Source organism: Nanorana parkeri, unplaced genomic scaffold (assembly GCF_000935625.1).
Source record: "Nanorana parkeri isolate BGI_ZX_2015 unplaced genomic scaffold, ASM93562v1 scaffold3129, whole genome shotgun sequence".
Lineage (NCBI taxonomy): Eukaryota > Metazoa > Chordata > Amphibia > Anura > Dicroglossidae > Nanorana > Nanorana parkeri.
In genome coordinates this window covers 939-20345 of record NW_017309397.1, presented here as the reverse complement: position 1 = coordinate 20345, position 19407 = coordinate 939, and the positions used below count along the sequence as shown (strand labels likewise).

General features: G+C 47.0%; 1 protein-coding gene across 1 annotated transcript in view; it reads left to right on the top strand.

Moving 5' to 3' along the window:
- LOC108802802 (sphingomyelin phosphodiesterase 5-like) overlaps positions 1–10328 on the top strand; it is a 12412-nt gene extending 2084 nt beyond the window's left edge. Inside the window, exons 3-8 of the mRNA XM_018574656.1 lie at positions 637–712; positions 4353–4493; positions 5763–5852; positions 8392–8455; positions 8538–8676; positions 10133–10328. Coding sequence (XP_018430158.1) covers positions 637–712; positions 4353–4493; positions 5763–5852; positions 8392–8455; positions 8538–8676; positions 10133–10237 — 615 coding nt within the window. The 3' untranslated portion in view covers positions 10238–10328. The remainder of the gene's footprint in view (positions 1–636; positions 713–4352; positions 4494–5762; positions 5853–8391; positions 8456–8537; positions 8677–10132) is intronic.
- Positions 10329–19407: the final 9079 nt, after the last annotated feature.

Sequence of the window (19407 nt, the reverse complement as noted above, 5' to 3'; positions counted from 1 at the left end):
CAATCACACAGAATGAGCTCTTTATCTCCTGAGCAGCATGGTCGGACGGCGGTGGGGGGGAGGGGGGCACGGCTGACCACACTAGCTCTATCAGCAGCTATCTAAACGGGACGCAGTGAAAATGTTTCTGGTGAGACTTCTCTCCTTAAAGTGACATTAAACCTTCAGATTTTTTAACATAAACCAATATTGTGATGTGCTCCTTACTGTAATCCATGGTTGTTTCCCTTCTCTTTGCTGCTCTTCCTTTTAAATCCTCATGTCTTCTCATGCTGGGGGAGAACTTCTGTTTTGCAGCAGACTGCCTTGTCTCTGGAATGGATACACGGTCTGTGTACAGGTTCACAACCTGAGCCAGCACTACAGGAAGAGGCACTCAGCTGCAAAGGGAAGTTCTCCCCCAACATGAGAAGACATGAGGATTTAAAAGGAAGAGCAGCAAAGAGAAGGGAAACAGCCATGGATTACAGTAAGGGGCACATTACAGTATTGGTTTATGTTACAAACTCTGAGGGTTTAATGTCACTTTAACACGCAGAACACAGAAGAGCCTCAGTGAGTCTGACGTGTTATATCTTCTGCCTGAGGGAACGTTCGCTTCTAATCTCCAGTTTCTGAATCCATTTTTCTATACAGGTTCACGTTGGAATGACGAAGCAGAAGCAAAGAATTGTGGGATATATAAATTGCACGCATTTACATGCACCAGAGAGTAAGTCGGTTCCATAACGGGGGATGGTGACTAAATATACACTGATATAATTTGAGGCTGGGGGGGGGACTTTTGTGTTTTCTCCTATTAAAGCCCAAATCAGGTTAACGCTTTTTTTTTTTTTGTATCGTTTGAGGGACACAGGAATTCGGTGGTTCTACAATATCCGGGTTATACTGCTGCCTACAAGAGGTTGGTGGCAGTATAACCCAGCCGTTTAAGAATTACTGACGTCCTGTGTCCTTCAATGAACTTCAAGAAAAATATTTTTCGGTAAATCCAAAAATGTATTTTGAGTTAAAATGGATCTCTAGGGGGTGTTAGAAATAAAGCAGCAGCTTCCACAGTACTTCTTTTTCATCACAAGATGTCCTCAGTCTTTTGGATTTTAGGACACCCAACGTCGCTCAATTTGGGAGACTGAGGAGGCGCTATGAGTGTTTGGTGTACCGGGTCCACCCCTTAGGGGATGTGACGAGGCCGGCCTCCAATGATACAGAGAGCGGGGCTGACCTCGTTACATCAACATCGCTCTGCAGCATGCAGGAATGCCCACCATCAGAAGGAGAGGATACGGCGTGTCACATGACCGGCCTGAAGAACGAAGGTAAGTATAAAACAGACGGGAGGGCCTTTTGGGGGAAGGCATACAGAGTTGACATTACATGAGTCTACATACTGGAAGTGGGGTTGGTTATATTTGAACATGATCATGCTGACAGGATCTTATACTTATCTATGAGACTTCACTTTTCAAATAGGAAACCTAAGCAAAGTAACCTAGTCAGAGACCAAAGTCAAATTTAGCAGTATGTTGTTTTAATCCAGGGCCATAGCTGTAATGAAGCGACCTGAGGTTGTTGCCTCAGACGGCATCTCTTTGGGTGAAATGGGAGGGTGGCAGGCAGAGTGGCATGGCCATTCTTCTGCACATTGTTTGTAGTGCCCCCTTTCCAGACAGAACATCCCAGGTTGCTAAGTGCCAGGTGGGGAGAAGGGCCATAAACATCTCTCTGGTTGCCAGGAGCTGGGCAGGATGGTGGCCAGAGCTGGGCCTGGTGTTGATGCATAGGCCTAAACCCTCCCCGGGCGAGCATGCACCCTTCAACCCCTCATTTTCATGAATGGGATAAGTGACTGGGTCTGTATAGGGCAGCCTTTCTCAGCCTATTTTTCCCAAGAGGAGCCCTTGAAATGATCTTCAGGGAACTCCTGCTTAAACCAATTCATTAGGGGTCAGTGGGGAAAACACCCCTTACATTGGTGGTCATTGGGCAGAATGCCCCTACTGCAGTGGTTACTAGAATGCCAACCTTACAGACAGCCAAAATGATCATTAGGGTCCCACAGCTGGCCCTGCTTAGTGGTGTCCACCCCTGAACTATGCAAACACCATCAAATGGGAGGTCAGTCAGCCACAGGAAGTCTGTTTGACAATGGCCCGTTCAAGCAGGGCTGTAGCTACCATGGGGCGAGTGAGGCACTCGCCTCAGGCGCAGCTGAGAGGGGGCGCAGCCAGGACCTGGCCTGGCTGGGCCCCCTCGCCCCTGTTGCCATGGCGAGCACAGGGCACCATTGGCAACAGGGGAACCAGGTGGCCAACACAGCCGCGGTTCGGCAGGAAGATGAGGAGCGGCACAGGCTCCAGCTTCTACTCGGATCCCTGCTGCTCTCCTCCACCTGTATGGGCAGAGGACTCTGTGTCCTCCAATTTCTTTTTCTATTTCAAAAGGGAAATGTCAGGGGTCTATTTAGACCCCCAATATTTCCCTGAAGCCCCCCCAACAGTGAAAAAAAATAAACACACACTCTGCTAGACATGTGCAAAGACTAAAAATGTTTTGGACAAAATGAATGGAAGCTAAAAATGTTTTCATTAGTTTCGTCAAACGAAACAAATTTTTATGCTATTTTGGATTTGGCCACCAACGCATTCTGCGCATGCGCTCCACCATCCTGGTGGCGGGGCGCATGATGTCACATACTGCACAGGTCTGTTGGGGGGCACAATTTTGTGTTCTTGCCTCGGGCGCAAAAAGAGCTAGCTACAGCTCTGCGTTCAAGAGCTCTGGCATACGTTGTAATCAGACGTTGCTGCATGTATTGATCACCCCACCAATCAAATTCCTCTTTGTGACATTGCATTTCCTGTAGATATGACATTGCCATTTGCAGATATTCCCTTTCTTCATCTCACCTGTTATTTTGAGCCTTTTTCTTTCTCCGCTGTTTCAGTTCCTCTGGATTTACGTTTGGCCCTTTCGTAGACTCCGTTCCCCTCTTTGTATACTGCTCGTTGCTAATGGATCACTTTTGGAATTCATGTTGGAGGTGGTTGCCAGTCCCTTTTTTGATATTTCATTTTGCAAGGAGACTCTGCTGCTTCATCACACCTGGAACACAGTATCCTTGTTTGCTCACCTTTTGATGTTATGGAGTGTGGGGGAACTGTGGTCCAAGTTTTCTATAAAGGTGGACGCTTCTGCGTATCATTTTTCTCCCTCATCCCCAGGCTTGGGCACACTATGGAATCAAGGTTGTCAAGCATATTATAGGGTGGGGTGGGGGGTGTTGTTGGACTTTGACAGACTCCAGTCATTGTATGGCCCGATTCTATGTTTTTCAGATACTTGCAGTTGGCTGTTAAATCTGATCGTATTGATCGTTTTTTGATGGAGCATAGGTTTCATGAAACTCTTTCCTCACTTTATTTCTGTCAGTCTCACAGCACCTCGCTTGTTTAGGAAATGGCGGTCTGATCTTCACTCACTGATGGATGATGATTGGGAGGACTGTGACGACTGTTGTATCCCCTAGAGCTGGGTTTCTTCAGTTGAAATTCCGACATAGGGCGTTTTATACTCCTTCCTGACTGGCAGCCATTTACCACTCAGCGGATGCCATAGATGCAAGGTGGAGATGAGCACTTTTTTGCGTGTGGTGTGGTCCTGCCGATTGCTACAGCCGTATTAGACTTCGGTGGTCTCTATTATCAATTGTGCCACCGGGCTACAACTTGAGGCAGACCCCCTGATTTTCTTATCGGGATTTGTGGACTGCATACTCACTACCCAGGCTAATAAGCTTCTTCTCTTTCATGAGGCCTTTTATGCTAGAGGAGAGATTGTTGTTGGATGGAAAATGGATGCCCCAGCGTACGGTGGGTCAGTGGCTGCGGGCAGTAGATGGAAGGCTGAGTCGGACCTTGTATTGTCGATACTGGATTTAGTTCTGTTTCCTGTTCCTTCCCTGTCCTTGGTTTTGTGCCTTGCCTCTGGTCCCCTCCTTTTCTTCTCCTCCCTTCCTTTTTCTCCCTCTTCCCTTCCTCCCCCCCCCCCCCTTTTTTCTTTGCTCACTTTTTCCCAGTTGGGTGATGCTTTGGCATGCTTCAGGATGCAACTTTTGCTAATGTCTATTCGCTCAACTCATCTGTGGAAGATTTATTTGTCTATGTAAATTTCAATCGTGCTCCGTCTGTGTTATTTATGTGACTGTGTTCTTCTTACCAAGAAATCTTTATACTATGTAATTTGCTTCTTATGACCCATTTTGCTCTGACTTTTGTGATCGTTATTGGGTTTTCTTCATTAAAACCTAATAAAAATGGAATGCTAAAAAAAATGTCTCTTTTTGTATTTAGGTGATGCGGTCATCCGCTGCGATCAGATGTCTTTGCTCCTGCGCTGGGTTTTGGACTTCCAGTCACAATACTGTGAAGATGGAGATCTGGTTGCCTTTGACATCCTTTGTGGAGACTTGAACTTTGACAATTGTTCCACGGGTAAATGATTATTCATTGGGGTTGATTTATAGAGAATTTGCGGGGCTGTTCGCCCCGTGTGTGTGTGTGTGTGTGTGTGTGTGTGTGTGTGTGTGTATATTACATGTGTATCCAACCCTGTTATTATCCTTAGTGGTGAGACAAGTTGTTTTACATGCTGGTTTGTGAGTGTGCCATGATGCCTTTCTACTGTTTGTGTATATTACATTACATTATTTAGTTTCTATATTTTTATCATTATTTTCGAAGGAAATAACAAAGACGTAAAAGATTGTCACCAATAAGAATGAAAATTGTCAAAGTTAGAAACATTGCATGCAAGCCAAGGCAAAGAACAGTGACATTACTCAAGGACATACAAGTGAGATTTCACTGAGCTTCAATGAGAGTTGTGAAGCATTATTATACAATCAGGGGTTGCTGAGGGATTTATCATAGCCATAGTGATACAAGCATCCAAAGCCAAGTAAGATGGGATCCTCTATATAGTTTATAAAATATATATTATTAAGCTTTAGTAATGAGGCCAACAATACGTATGGTAAACGTAAGTAACATGCATAGAGAGATAAATGAGGCCCTCAAGTATAGGCAATGCATTGCACAGAATATGTACAGAGACAATGGTAATATCACGGCAAGTAGCAGGAAAATAAAGGGGGGAGGGGGGGGGAGGGCAACAGGGCCAGAGGAATTGTAAGGCTAGGCAAAGAGTTATCGAAAAGAGAAAGATACAAGGTGGAGTCAGAGAAAAGTGAAAGAGAAGAGATTTGGTGGAGTGGCTCACACTAGAAAAAAAAACCACACAGCAGTTTGCCGAGGTATATCTGGGTTAGGGTGTTGGGCACTCTGCCCCCTCCCCATGGGCATCACAAAGGGCGGACAGTGTCCCAAGTCAAGGTCTGAGTGGTATCATAGGAGTTCTCCCGGTCTTCTCCCCTCCTTTAGAATAAGCCATGGTGCCGAAAAATGATGCCAAGGGGAAGAGGAGCAGGGCAGATGCAAGGCTGAGATGGAAAGAGTGCTAATGATTGCAGATGATTGCTCTCGGGTGGCTCGTGGCGCGGAGCTAGCTCAGGCTGCGGCCATCTTGCTTGGCTGCTCACGATCGCCCCTGACACTATTCTAAAATTTGGTCTGGGCGTCTCGGCATCAGTCACCTCCGAAATACATAATTCCCATTTACGTTTGCAACTTACTGTTTTTAGAACCTAAATATTGCCACTCGGATTTCGTGTGAGTTTACAGCCAGTGTGTCTCCTGTTTCAGATGACTGCATGGAGCAAAAACATCAGCTGTTCTCTGTGTATAAGGATGCATGTAGAGACACTGCCGGCCAGGACAGATTGGGAACAGTTGGTGAGTGATGGTCTACTCAGGTGGTTGGTACCCCATCTTATCTATCAAGGCAATGTGATGGGTAGATTGTGACCTTGCTGTGCCACCTCTCAGACCTCGGATCAGAGTGGCAGTCGGCGTCCAAGAGCTGTGGGGAGTCCTAGGCTGCTCCTGGGCTCTGACTGGTCATAAGACACAGCCGAGGGGAGACCTGGGAGGACTTCCCTCACTCTGCTGCATCTGAGGTATGGTAGGTGACTTTTACAGAAGGAAGGGGGAATTTTTGCTGTGCACAATTGTTGCTGAGGGGCGGGGGGGGATTTCTGCTTGTGTGGGAGAGTTATGTGTTTTTTACTCCTGACATCTGCACTGTTTTACATACTCCTGACCTCTGAACTTTGCTTTACATACTATTGACCCCTGAACTCTGTATTACTCCTTTCTTCTGCACTATATGATACATAATACTGACACCTGCACTCTGTGGGATACTTATTGCTGACCCCTGCGCTCTGTTACTTACTCCTGACCCCTGTACTCTCTCATTTTCTCCTGTCATCTGCACTCTTGGGTACTACTGACCCCTGCACTCTGTGGATTGCTGACCCCTGCACTCTGTGGATTACTTACCCCTGACCCCTGCACTCTGTGGATTACTTACCCCTGACCCCTGCACTCTGTGGATTACTTACCCCTGACCCCTGCATTCTGTGTCACTCAGGGTTTTGATACTATTGACCCCTTTACATTACAATTGACATTAGGATAAACTCCTGTGACCCAAAAGATTAAATAACTTAAAGGTTTGTTTTTTGCTTCTCTTTTACGGAGTGCTGGCCTTTTTTTCTACAAGTTTATCATGGCAGCTCCGCTGGCTGTGCACCCTCTTGTAAGGCATTTTAGGTACTGGTGTTGGACGGATTGTCAATGGTTGCCAACTTAAAAGATATAGGCGCCAACAACTGATGCCCCTGACATCACCAGAGGGCCGCATATAATGTTCAGTATATGTAATGCTACAGAAGACTGGACTTATTATTATTATTATTATTGTACAGGATTTATAGAGCGCCAACAGTTTGCGCAGCGCTTTACAATATAAGGAAGACATTACAATCACAAGACAAGATGGTAAGGAGGGCCCTGCCCCTGAGGACTTACACTCTAAAAGGGAGGGGCCAGTGATACATGAGGAGGTAGCTATATTACAGGAGATGGTCAGAGACGGCGGACATGTTTCCCTTCCAGCCAATGAAGTATCACAATGTGTCTGTGAAGGTCCTCATTGAGTAGTAGTTGGTCACATTCAACTGGACTTGTTCTGCAACGCTGAAGATGATTTGTAGCTTCTTGTACATGTTTAAGGGGCATTATATGTGGAAGACAGATGATGTCAAAGGCCTTCGTTCCTGTTCAGGGATGGTTGTCCCAGTTTGATGAAGATGGCCTCTCTGAAGCCCAGTAAAATCCCCCTTTAGCATCAGAAAGCAGATCATTCATAACTTCAGCCATTTTAATCCAAGGTCATGGTGATTGGATTGAGATGTCTGTGCTACCTGTGTGGATATAAATGTTAGTGTATGTTCCTGAACTGAAGAAGTGTCATGGAGAAGCTATGAAATGTCTTCAATATTAAGGAACAAGTCTAGTTGAATGTGCTCAACTTCTACCAGCTAGTACAATGTGGGAACATATCTGATGTACCCCCTGCAGAATAAAGGGGGGATGGGCAGTATTTGGGATTGGATCAGGTACAGTAAACGCTGCTGGCAGCCTGCAGGCAAAGTCTATTTGAGGATGGCCGTTATCTGCCAGCTGTCTCTCTTTATATTCAGCATATCTTCATTTTAGAAGGGGATCTAAACTTCTTCTAGACCAGGGGTTCTCAACCTGTCTAACCTCAAGACCCACATTTGTCGTCTGTCATTAAGTCGCGACCCACGTTGCACTGCAATGGAACACACGACAGTGCGGGCTGCTGTGCTGTAATGGAGCTCCATCCATATGTGCATTGCTTGTACAGTTCCCATGCGCACCCTGTAGCGGTGCCGGGAGCCAGAATGTGATGTCACTCCGGTCCAGGCACCGCTACAGGACATGCGAGGGAGCTGCAAGCAATGCATGTATGGATGGAGCTCCCTGGCAGCCATAGCTCCAGCCCACCCCACCTCAAGCGGACACTCAGTGCTGGGCAGCATATTCTGAATGGCTGCTCAGTGCGAGAACTGATATTGCTGCACTAGAAGGAGGCTGAGAAGCCTCTCGCCAAGAAAAGTGGAAGGCATGCGGCGACCCACTGAACACGTGGTCGCGACCCACTTTTGGGTCACGACCCACCAGTTGAGAACCAGGGTTCTAGGCCATTTTGTGAGGAGAGGTGTTATTTTTAAATTGGAAAACATGGAAGAAACTGACAACAGCTGAATTTGGGGGATTTTATGCTGCCAGGTGGGTGAAGGGCACATTGGAGTGGCGGTGATTTGGCGTTCAGAGGTTTACATTGGGTCTCCTGGTGTCCTCTGGAGGCAAACATATAAACACTGACTCTTGTTTGTCTCAGGCACCCTCCTCAGAGCGGACTCTCTCTACCACGAGGCAGTCAACACCCCGGCCAGTCTAAAGAGGTGAGATGGGACTCATTGGAAGCCAATGGCATATTTCAGGTGTCATGCTTATCCTGTTATCTCACTCGGTGTTCTGTTGCAGGACTCTGGATTCAGAGGCGGAACGGAAGTTGTACGTGGCACCGCCTCTTCCTGAAGGCATCGATGGGACTGGTGCTCACTGGACGGGGCGGAGGATAGACTATATCCTGTACAGGGAATCCGATTCTCTACTTTCTCTGGTAAGACGCATGTATGACGTGCCCTGAGATTGTATAGAGCTGTGCTATCTTATAAAAAGTGTGCATGTCTAGGTCTATATGTATGGAGCTATTCTAGAGATTGTGTAGGGCTGCACTATCCTATAAAGTTTTCTAGAGATTGTTCCCGGTTTGTCCTCTTCTATGAAGATTATATAGGGTTGCTCATTGCAGATTGTATAGGCGTATCCTATGAAAATTACGTAGGGCTGCCCTGTCCTACAGTATGTGGATTGTATAGGGTTATCCTATGTTATGGTGATTCCATAGGGTTGTTCTATCCTATGGAGATTGTTTAGCGTTGCCCCATGATTCGGAGATTGTAAAAATCTGTCCTCTCCTATGGAGATTATATAGGGTTGCAATTTGCAGATTGTAAAGGGTTGTCCTATCCTATATGGATTGTATCGGGTTGTCCTATCCTATATGGATTGTATCGGGTTGTCATGTCCTATATAGATTGTATAGGGTTGTCATGTCCTATATAGATTGTATCGGGTTGTCATGTCCTATATAGATTGTATCGGGTTGTCCTATCCTGTATAGATTGTATCGGGTTGTCCTATCCTATATAGATTGTATAGGGTTGTCCTATCCTATGGAGATTGTATAGGGTTGTCCTATCCTATGGAGCTTGTATACGGTTGTCCTATCCTATATAGGGTTGTCCTATCTTGTATAGATTGTATAGTGTTGTCCTATCCTATATAGATTGTATATGGTTGTCCTATCCTATATAGATTGTATCGGGTTGTCCTATCCTATATAGATTGTATAAGGTTGTCCTATCCTATATAGATTGTATCAGGTTGTCCTATCCTATATAGATTGTATCGGGTTGTCCTATCCTATATAGATTGTATCGGGTTGTCCTATCCTATATAGATTGTATATGGTTGTCCTATCCTATATAGATTGTATCGGGTTGTCCTATCCTATATAGATTGTATAAGGTTGTCCTATCCTATATAGATTGTATCAGGTTGTCCTATCCTATATAGATTGTATCGGGTTGTCCTATCCTATATAGATTGTATCGGGTTGTCCTATCATATATAGATTGTATAGTGTTGTCCTATCCTATATAGATTGTATAAGGTTGTCCTATCCTATATAGATTGTATAGTGTTGTCCTATCCTATATAGATTGTATAGTGTTGTCCTATCCTATATAGATTGTATCGGGTTGTCCTATTCTTTTTATCCTCCTCTCTTTTACTTTTACTTTTTTGATTAAACATTTTTTTTCCCTCTGGTCAGTGGTTTGTATGCCTAAGGTCCACAAGTGATGAAACATGACATGACCGACCCCTGTGTGTCATTTGTTAGCTGTACATGTTGTTATGGTTTTCTTATGAAAATGGGTCATTTCATAATGATTTTGTAACTTGCGTATTCCACAATGTAACGCGTATTTTATCCTCTTTTTTTTTCCAAGGCTGTGAACAAGTTCCAGTTCATCACACAACTGGCCGGACTGTCGGATCATGTTCCGGTCTCTATGCACTTCTCAGTCTCGCTGCCAGAGGGCTCCTCCTTGTGAAGAACCGCACTCCTATACCTCGCTGACCCGCCTGACCTGATGTACTGCACATGTGACCGGTTCACTAAGCCCACATTTTGTAAATGGCTTGTTTATGGAATGATCATCATTGTTTACGTATCGGGATGTAAAATATATTAACTGTGTCATTATATTTAAATCATGTCCAGACACTACACAATAAAGTATTTTGTTTACAAGACACTGTCTGTGGAATGAACACATCTTATCTGGCTGCATTGTATTTGGGTCAGCTAGTAGTTGTTGGTCGCTTTCACCTGGATGTGTTCTGCGATGTTGAAGACCTTCTGTAGCTCCTCCAAGCCAGGTCTTCAGTTCTAATGTGCCATGAACATCCCCCAGCATTGATATCAACCTGGGCAGCACAGACCCCTTCCTTCCAGGACTGGATTTTAGGACCACGGGCTTTTCAGTATGGCACTGGGGCCTTCTCATCCGACTACATCGCATGGTCCAGATCGCCGTCTCCTTCCTACAGTGACCCTTGGTCCAGTATCCCATCTCCACACATTTATGATTTGGACTCTAATCAACAGATGTTGCGACGGAGTGTCGGACACTGATGAAGTACTTGCCTACGAAGGAAGACGTTGCCGCCTTGGTGTCTAGGGTGCAATCGGCTCTTCAACCCCTTCATGAGGTCAGACAGGAGGTGCGGGACTTAGCTACAGAACTTAAAGCTGTTTCTGCTTCTTGCTCGGGGCTTGCTGATCGTGTCTACACCCTGGAACAGAGCTGCCTGTCTTCGTCTGCCCACCGTGCTATGTTACAACTGCAGCTCGAAGTTCTTGAGGACCACAACCGACGGAACAATCTCTGCATATGCGGTATTCCGGAGGCCACGCTGCCTACTCAGCTCTGCACTACGGTCCAAGCAATTTTGAGTACCGTTCTTGGAGGCTACAGCCCCCGTCCTTCTCTATGGGACTACGCGGCCGTACGCCCCCCTACGCTCACCCACCCTCCACGTCCGTGCGGGTGAGCTTACTCGTACGCTGACAGGATGGATCCTGTCTGCGTTCGAGACGGAAAACGCGCACCCCTATGGACCTGCACTTGAGGTGAGCGTACGGCCGCGTAGTCCCATAGAGAAGGACAGGGCTGCGTACTAATCACACGCAGCACCTGTGCTCTCGGGAGCTGCTTGGTACGGCCCTGCACTCAGCACGGAGCTGTACGCGCGGGCCGATTACAGTGTGAATGAGGCCTTAACATTGATACTAAATTATTTGCCAAGGTGTTGTCCATGCGACTTCTACCCCATATTCCATCTTTGGTTCACCCCGACCAGGTGGGTTTTCTCCCCGCCAGTGAAGCTCAGGACAACACCAAGCGAGCCCTCAATCTCATACACTTGGCCCTGTCGAAAACCTCACCAGGGGCGTCCCGAGGCCTCGTGTCACCCGGAGCAGATACCGGGTGACATCATCGCTTTTTGATACTTGCCAGTGGCCATCTTGGTGATGGACGCTGGCAGAGAGAGAAGGCGATGTTCACCCGGCAGGCTAAGGTATGCCGCCGGGTCCCCTCCTCCCTCTCCTGCAGCTGTTGGGCTCTCGTTCCATGACGGAGTGCCCGACTTGTCAGAGGGGGTGACACCAAAATGCACTCCGCCACTGGACCTCGCCTAGCTTCATTTAATCCACTGATGCGTAGAAGGCCTTCGATAGGGTCAACTGGTCCTTCATACGACTTACCTTGGAGCATATTGGCCTTGGCCCACACATGCTTTCCTGGATTCTTGCCTTGTATTCCACTCCCTTGGCTACGGTCCGTCTTGATGGCATTTTGTCTGCCCCCCTTTTCGATTTCGAATGGCACACGGCAGGGCTGCACCCTTTCTCCTCTCATTTTTATTTTGGCGCTTGAGCCTCTGCTTCGCACCATTTGAGCCAATCCGGATATCCAAGAGATTGCCGTAGGCAGGCAGCAGTATAAAGTTGCTGCATATGCGGATGATTTGCTATTCTTTCAGGTTCAATCCTGAACCTGATGTGTACGGCGAATTGTCAAATTTTCACGTCAACGGTCACAAATCGGAAGCCCTGAACCTTACCATCCCTCCCGTTATGCTTGCCAGGATCCAACAGCATTTTCCTTTTTAATAGTCCTCCACATCTATCAAGTTCCTTGCTATTCATCTTCCCTGCAACTCAGCCGATACTTTTATCTCTCATTTCTCCTCCGCTACTTTAAAAGGTTGTCTGACCTGCAGAACTGGTCGCGTCTGCCCTTCTCTTGGAAAGGGAGGTGCGACGTTCTTAAAATACTTGACCTCGTTTCTTATACTCATTCCAGGCTCTCCCATCTTTATTCCACGCTCATTTTTTGTCTCTGTGCAGGCCATTATAACCTGATTTATCTGGTCCGATAGGGCTCCAAGGCTCAAACATTAGATTTATGGAGGCCTAAAGCCTCGAGTGGCCTTTCCCTCCCAGATGTAGACATGTGCGATTCGTTTCGTTACGAAATTCGTACGAATTTTCCTGAAATTCGGCAGTTTCCGAATTTATATCCGAAATACGAAATTCCGTTAACGAATTTCGAATCCGAATTTCTTTGAAACAGGAACTAATATTACCCCTGTAAATGAGGTTGAACAACATGACTATTTTTTTTTTATCCGAAATACGAATCCGCTGCTGCTGAGAGTTGCATTACAATACACAGGCAGGAAATACGAAATTCCGTTGACGTATTTTCGTTCCGTTACGAACATTCGTTACATTGAAGTTAAAAAGCAAAAGTACATTTATATTGGAGTTGATGGTATTTTTTTTTTAAGTCCGAAATACGAAATTCGGATACGGAATCCGTTAACGGAATTCGTATTTCGGATAAAAAAACAACTACCACATCGACTCCAATATTAACAAAGGCATTTTTGCTTTTTAACTTCATCATAACGAATGTTCGTAAAGTTACGAAAATGTGCCGAAACTAACGAAAATACGTATTTCGTACGAATCCGGATTGAGTTTCGGATATGAATTACGAAATACGAAATAACGGATATTACGAAACTGAACAAATTTTTTGACGGCGCACAAGTCTACCCAGATGTACACTTTTTTTAAAAATTATTATATGGCTTCTCACTTATCTAGAATACTAGAATGGTGCCGCCATGAGACCGTAAAGCCCCGGGTCCTCTTTCGACCCTACCCTGGTGTGAACATTCCGTACCTATGGACTTTAATCCCACCCAACGGTGGAACCTACCTGGCGGGTGGCCAGAACTGTCTTTGAAAGTAGACAATTGTCCGTCTCGCCATCTCCTTTGTATCCGATAATAGGTGACCTGGAGTTTTTTTCCCCTGCTCTACAAGATGAGACATTCTCTCGGTTATGTGGAGCCGGTTTTGAGCATTCCAATTTCTCCATGGAGCCTCGTGGCTCTTGTACGAGGACGATATCCGCTGGTCCCGGAGTTCGGCTTTAATGAAACTATTTGGTCTTTGGACACAGTGATCGGCACCCTGACACTTTTTCCGGGAGGAGTTGATATTTTTGGTGTTTCACCTTCGTTTCCTCATCTGCCCGCTCTCCTGTCACGTTGGGCTCCATTTCCCGTCACATTTGAGTCAATAAAACACGCTGTGTACACAGAGCCCGGCCGAGCGAGCCAGCGAGAGGAGAGTCCGTGTGGACACAATGACAAAATATCTGCCGGCTGAACCCGCACACCGCTCTCCTCCCGGCGTCAGGAATGTGAGGGAAAATCAGCAGCAGATCAGCTCTGTGGACTTCGCCGATCATTGATGAATCCATATTCCATTGATATCGAAGACCTCTCCCCCCGTCCAGTTAGGCAATCCTGACGGGGCAGGTAATGGGTTAACATCAGTCTGAACGTCAACTTGCTCTCAATAAATAAGTGCACCTGTCATCAGATATATATTTCATTTTAATCACAGCATCCTGAGTAAATTACAATGTTGCAGTCTGATCACTGGAGGAGACTGAGGAAATGCTTCCTCCTGCCTGTAGCAGACTGATCACCGGGGGAGGGGAGACTGAGGAAATGCTTCTTGCTGCCTGCAGAAGACTGATCACTGGGGGAGACGAGACTGAGGAAATGCTTCCTCCTACCTGTAGCAGACTGATCACTGGGGGAGGGGAGACTGAGGAAATGCTTCCTCCTGCCTGCAGCAGACTGAGCACCGGGGGAGGGGAGACTGAGGAAATGCTTCCTCCTGCCTGCAGCAGACTGAGCACCGGGGGAGGGGAGACTGAGGAAATGCTTCCTCCTGCCTGCAGCAGACTGAGCACCGGGGGAGGGGAGACTGAGGAAATGCTTCCTCCTGCCTGCAGCAGACTGAGCACCGGGGGAGGGGAGACTGAGGAAATGCTTCCTCCTGCCAGCAGCAGACCTATGACATCATCTCAGCCTAGGCTAAGTCACTGACCGGAGCTCGAGGATGGAACTCACTATGACAACATGTAGAGTATTTGCAAAAAATGATAGAGTTGCTGTATATGGTGACACGTCCGCAATGTATCCGTATAGATGTGCGATGCTCTGGAGAGCCATTTGGTTGAATGGTAAACAAGTGCAGCTCATTGCAACTACTACAGACTGCGCCACAATGAGTGTGCTGGGAGTCCTAGAACTGCCCCCCCCCCCCCCCCTCCTGATAGCACAGCTCAGGCCTGGTAACACATAAGAAGCTTCACCAACTTTACCCAACAGGTCCATCGGATCTCCTTCTTCAATATTTCTGCCTGGGGAGCTTCTCTCACCCCAAAATGCAGTGCGTGTGCCGGGCTGACTTCACATGACCTAATGTGCAAAGACTGGCAGGTTGTCATACATGCCAACCCTCCCGAAATTGCTGGGACAGTCCTTCATTTCGATCGTCAGTGCCACCTATTGAGCGTTCCCGGACATTTCCCGGGGATCACCGCATCAAACGTATTTTACTTACTGCACATGCAATGTAACTCAAATAGACATTCATTGTGGGGATAATTGCCACGAGTGGGAGGTCTCTGTATTTGTAGAGATTTTATTTTTTTTTAGACGTGGACAGACCCAAAAAGTGGATATGATGGATGGACACCGCATATTTAGAGGCAGAGTCTGGGCGGGACCAACCCATAAAATGGGCATGATGAGTGCATGCCCCAACCAGAAAGTGGGGGCTGTGGGACAGTGTCTTGGGATCTGGGATCATAATGTTGGTAAGTATGCCCTGTACGTTTCTGGACACCTGACCGTCACATCTATGAGCCTATTGGACATTCCATTCCAAAACCATGAGCATTAATATGAAGTTGTCCCCCCTTTGGGGCTCTAACAGCCTCCACTCTTCTGGGAAGGCTTTCCTCAAGATTTTTTTAGGGTGTCTGTAGGAATTTTTGGCTATTTGTGAGGTCAGGTTACTGATGTTGGATGAGAAGACCTGGCTCACAACATATCCCAAAGGTATTCAGGGCTCTGTTCAGGACACTCGAGTTCCTCCACACCAAACTGGTCACACCGTGTCTTCATGTTACTGGCTCCACTCTTCTGGAAAGGCTTTCCACACCATTTTGGAGTGTGTCTGTGACAATTTGTGCTCATTTAGCCAAAAGAGCATTTGTGAGGTCAGGTAATGGTGTTGGATGAGAAAACCTGGGCTCACAATCAGCGTTCCAATTCATCCCAAAGATATTCAGTAGAGTTGAGGTCAGAGCTCTGTGCAGGACACTCGAATTCCTCCACACCAAACTGGTCACACCGTGTCTTCATGGAGTTGACTTTGAACACAGGGGACAGTCATGGGCGAACAGAAACGGGTCTTCACCAAACTGTGACCACAAGGTTGGAAGAGCTGAATTGTCTACAATGTCTTTGTATGTTGCAGCATTACCGGAATCCTTCACTGGTAACACCTGAACTCCATCATCTGGATGGTTTCACATCAGGGGCTGCACCAGGATAGGTGTCACCCGGTACGGCCACCGCACATGTGTTTTGGCATCCATGGTGTGGCATCAATATGTATGTGTGGTGATGTACATCACTGCCAGTGGTCATCTTAGTTATGGACGCCGGCAAGGAGAGGAGAGGATATTGACCCGGCAGGATCAGGTATGCTGCTGGGTTCCCCCTGTGAGCCCACGCTCGAAACCCACCGTACATCAATCACACGTGACTATACGCAGATTCGAGCCGACCGAGCCGTCACAAGGATGTGGTGATACCTCTCTCAGCCTCACCCTGCACAGAGAATTTTCAGCTCGCAGGACAACAATCTCAGGCCAGCAGACTGAGAGCGATCGTCACCAGGGTTGGGTAACTCCGCAGTTGACCCTTTACCCACCAAACGTTCGCTGCCACCACGTACTTTAACGGAAGTCCGCACCAATCCCAGCAAGTGCTGTGACACTTCAAAACACTCGTGCCTATGATAGCGCTGTCCTCTCAGACAGGAATATGACAGGAGTCACTATACAGTAGCGCTCTTCACAGAGGCAAGGTGACTTTAAGTTTGTATTTAGAGCGTAGAGATGAGCTTAACGATTTTTAGGATCGTCCTTTAATAAAAGAAACGGTGCAGAAAATATACAGAAAAAGATATTAATAAAAAGAGAGACAAAATATATACAACAGTAAAATATAAGGGAATAAAAGGAGAATACTCAACAGTCCTGGAATTAGGAGTCCTGACAGAATCCAATTCAATGCACAAAAGATGGATCTGAAGGGCCTTCTCCAAGTAAGGCTTGCAAAGATTATTTCCTGATGCTAAATGTGGAACTCTTCCTGGATATTATATGAGCTTCTCCTTCTGATATGAGGTTCTTGATGATCCGAGAGCCTCCTGTTGATGTTAAACGAGAGCCCTCCTCAGCTGCCTCTGCAGCATATTTTTGTCAACCCTCTAGGGGGCGTCATGGAGCTTGCCCATAAGGCAGGGCTGGGGAAGGGGAGCAGGAGGGCTAAGCTTTTACGATGTCCTCCTCTGCCCCTCCTACACTGTCAATTTCATAACTATCAGCATAGTTTAATATTCTTACCTATTACTGTCCCATAGCCCCTAAATTATTGTGCGTCATGAAATTAGCTTCACATCAAAACTAAACTTGACGTGTCAATTGTGGCCGGCCCAGGAGGATAAATGTGGCCATCGTAACCCACCCATGACGTGGAGAAATGCGTGAATTTCTCTTGACGAGACGCAGCTATTCATGCAATTCATTTTACAATATCACTCTTTGATTCAGAGTTATGAGTTTTGAATTCGGTGGCAACTTTAGTTTATGGTTCAGGGTCAGGCCCGGCGCTACCTCAAGGCAAGTCAGGTGGCCGCCTGAGGGCGCTGCAGGGTGAGGGCGGAAAAAACAGGGCATTTTGACAAGTTATTGTCAAAATGCCCCGATGCTTGCGCTATGTTGGACCATCGCTGACTCGCCGCTGCTCTCACGCACCGAAGGTAAGTTAAGTGAACGGCAGATAAGTGAAAAAAAAACATACTGATAGGGAGCAGGCCCAGCGCGACAGGGGGTCGGGGGTTGGTTGCAGGGGGGGGGGAGGGGGTTGGTTGCGGGGTGGGGGGGCGCAAAAATGTAACTTTGCCTGTGTTGGCAAAAATCCTAGCAGCGGCCCTGTTCAGGGTGAATCTGAGTTCATCTGGATCATTATCATTGCCAGACCCTCGTGTGTTTACCTAGATCATTTATGCTTGGTTGACTTTCATTAGGGGCAGCCATAAAAAGGTTATGGGGGTAGTCCTGGTATCTCACTTAGGTGATAAGGGCTATAAAGGTCACAGGCCCAGATTGGAATCTGAGGATGCCTAAACATATTTAGGAGCAGCCTGAGGTCATTTGAGCTAAACCTCATTCCTATCACACCTCTATCTCTCCTGTGCCGCTGTCAGGCTCACGGTCCATGACCAAGTGGCATCAAGATGACTATCAGCCATTTAGTGTCACCCCCTCTGGTGGTGTCACCCGGTGCGGGCCGCACTCCTTGTGACATCACTGCTCCACATACTTTTGGCCACATACTCTACATGTATCTACGTCTATCTATTAATAGATAATGGGGATATAAAATGAAAGTGGCAGAAATGCTTGTAACTATTCTCTATATGGTGCCGGGAGCAATGGCGCTATTCAGGTGATACTGGTGATGGACGGTGGGTAGGAAAGGGTGCGGGAGCAATGGCGCTATTCAGGTGATACTGGTGATGGACGGTGGGTAGGAAAGGGTGCGGGAGCAATGGCGCTATTCAGGTGATACTGGTGATGGACGGTGGGTTGGAAAGGGTGCGGGAGCAATGGCGCTATTCAGGTGATACTGGTGATGGACGGTGGGTGGGAAAGGGTGCGGGCGGAAATGTGGAATTCATTTGATACTGGTGATGGACGGGGGGTGGGAATTTATCATTGCCAGACCCTCGTGTGTTTACCTAGATCATTTATGCTTGGTTGACTTTCATTAGGGGCAGCCATAAAAAGGTTATGGGGGTAGTCCTGGTATCTCACTTAGGTGATAAGGGCTATAAAGGTCACAGGCCCAGATTGGAATCTGAGGATGCCTAAACATATTTAGGAGCAGCCTGAGGTCATTTGAGCTAAACCTCATTCCTATCACACCTCTATCTCTCCTGTGCCGCTGTCAGGCTCACGGTCCATGACCAAGTGGCATCAAGATGACTATCAGCCATTTAGTGTCACCCCCTCTGGTGGTGTCACCCGGTGCGGGCCGCACTCCTTGTGACATCACTGCTCCACATACTTTTGGCCACATACTCTACATGTATCTACGTCTATCTATTAATAGATAATGGGGATATAAAATGAAAGTGGCAGAAATGCTTGTAACTATTCTCTATATGGTGCCGGGAGCAATGGCGCTATTCAGGTGATACTGGTGATGGACGGTGGGTAGGAAAGGGTGCGGGAGCAATGGCGCTATTCAGGTGATACTGGTGATGGACGGTGGGTAGGAAAGGGTGCGGGAGCAATGGCGCTATTCAGGTGATACTGGCGATGGACGGTGGGTAGGAAAGGGTGCGGGAGCAATGGTGGTGGGAGTAAACCTGAAAATCAGAGAGTGGCAGCACCCGGCTGACAGACGGTAATGTGGAAATCTTTTAATCTCCGAAGTTATTCAAGAGATTAAAGTTGATGAAACAGGATCATTGTGTTCCTGA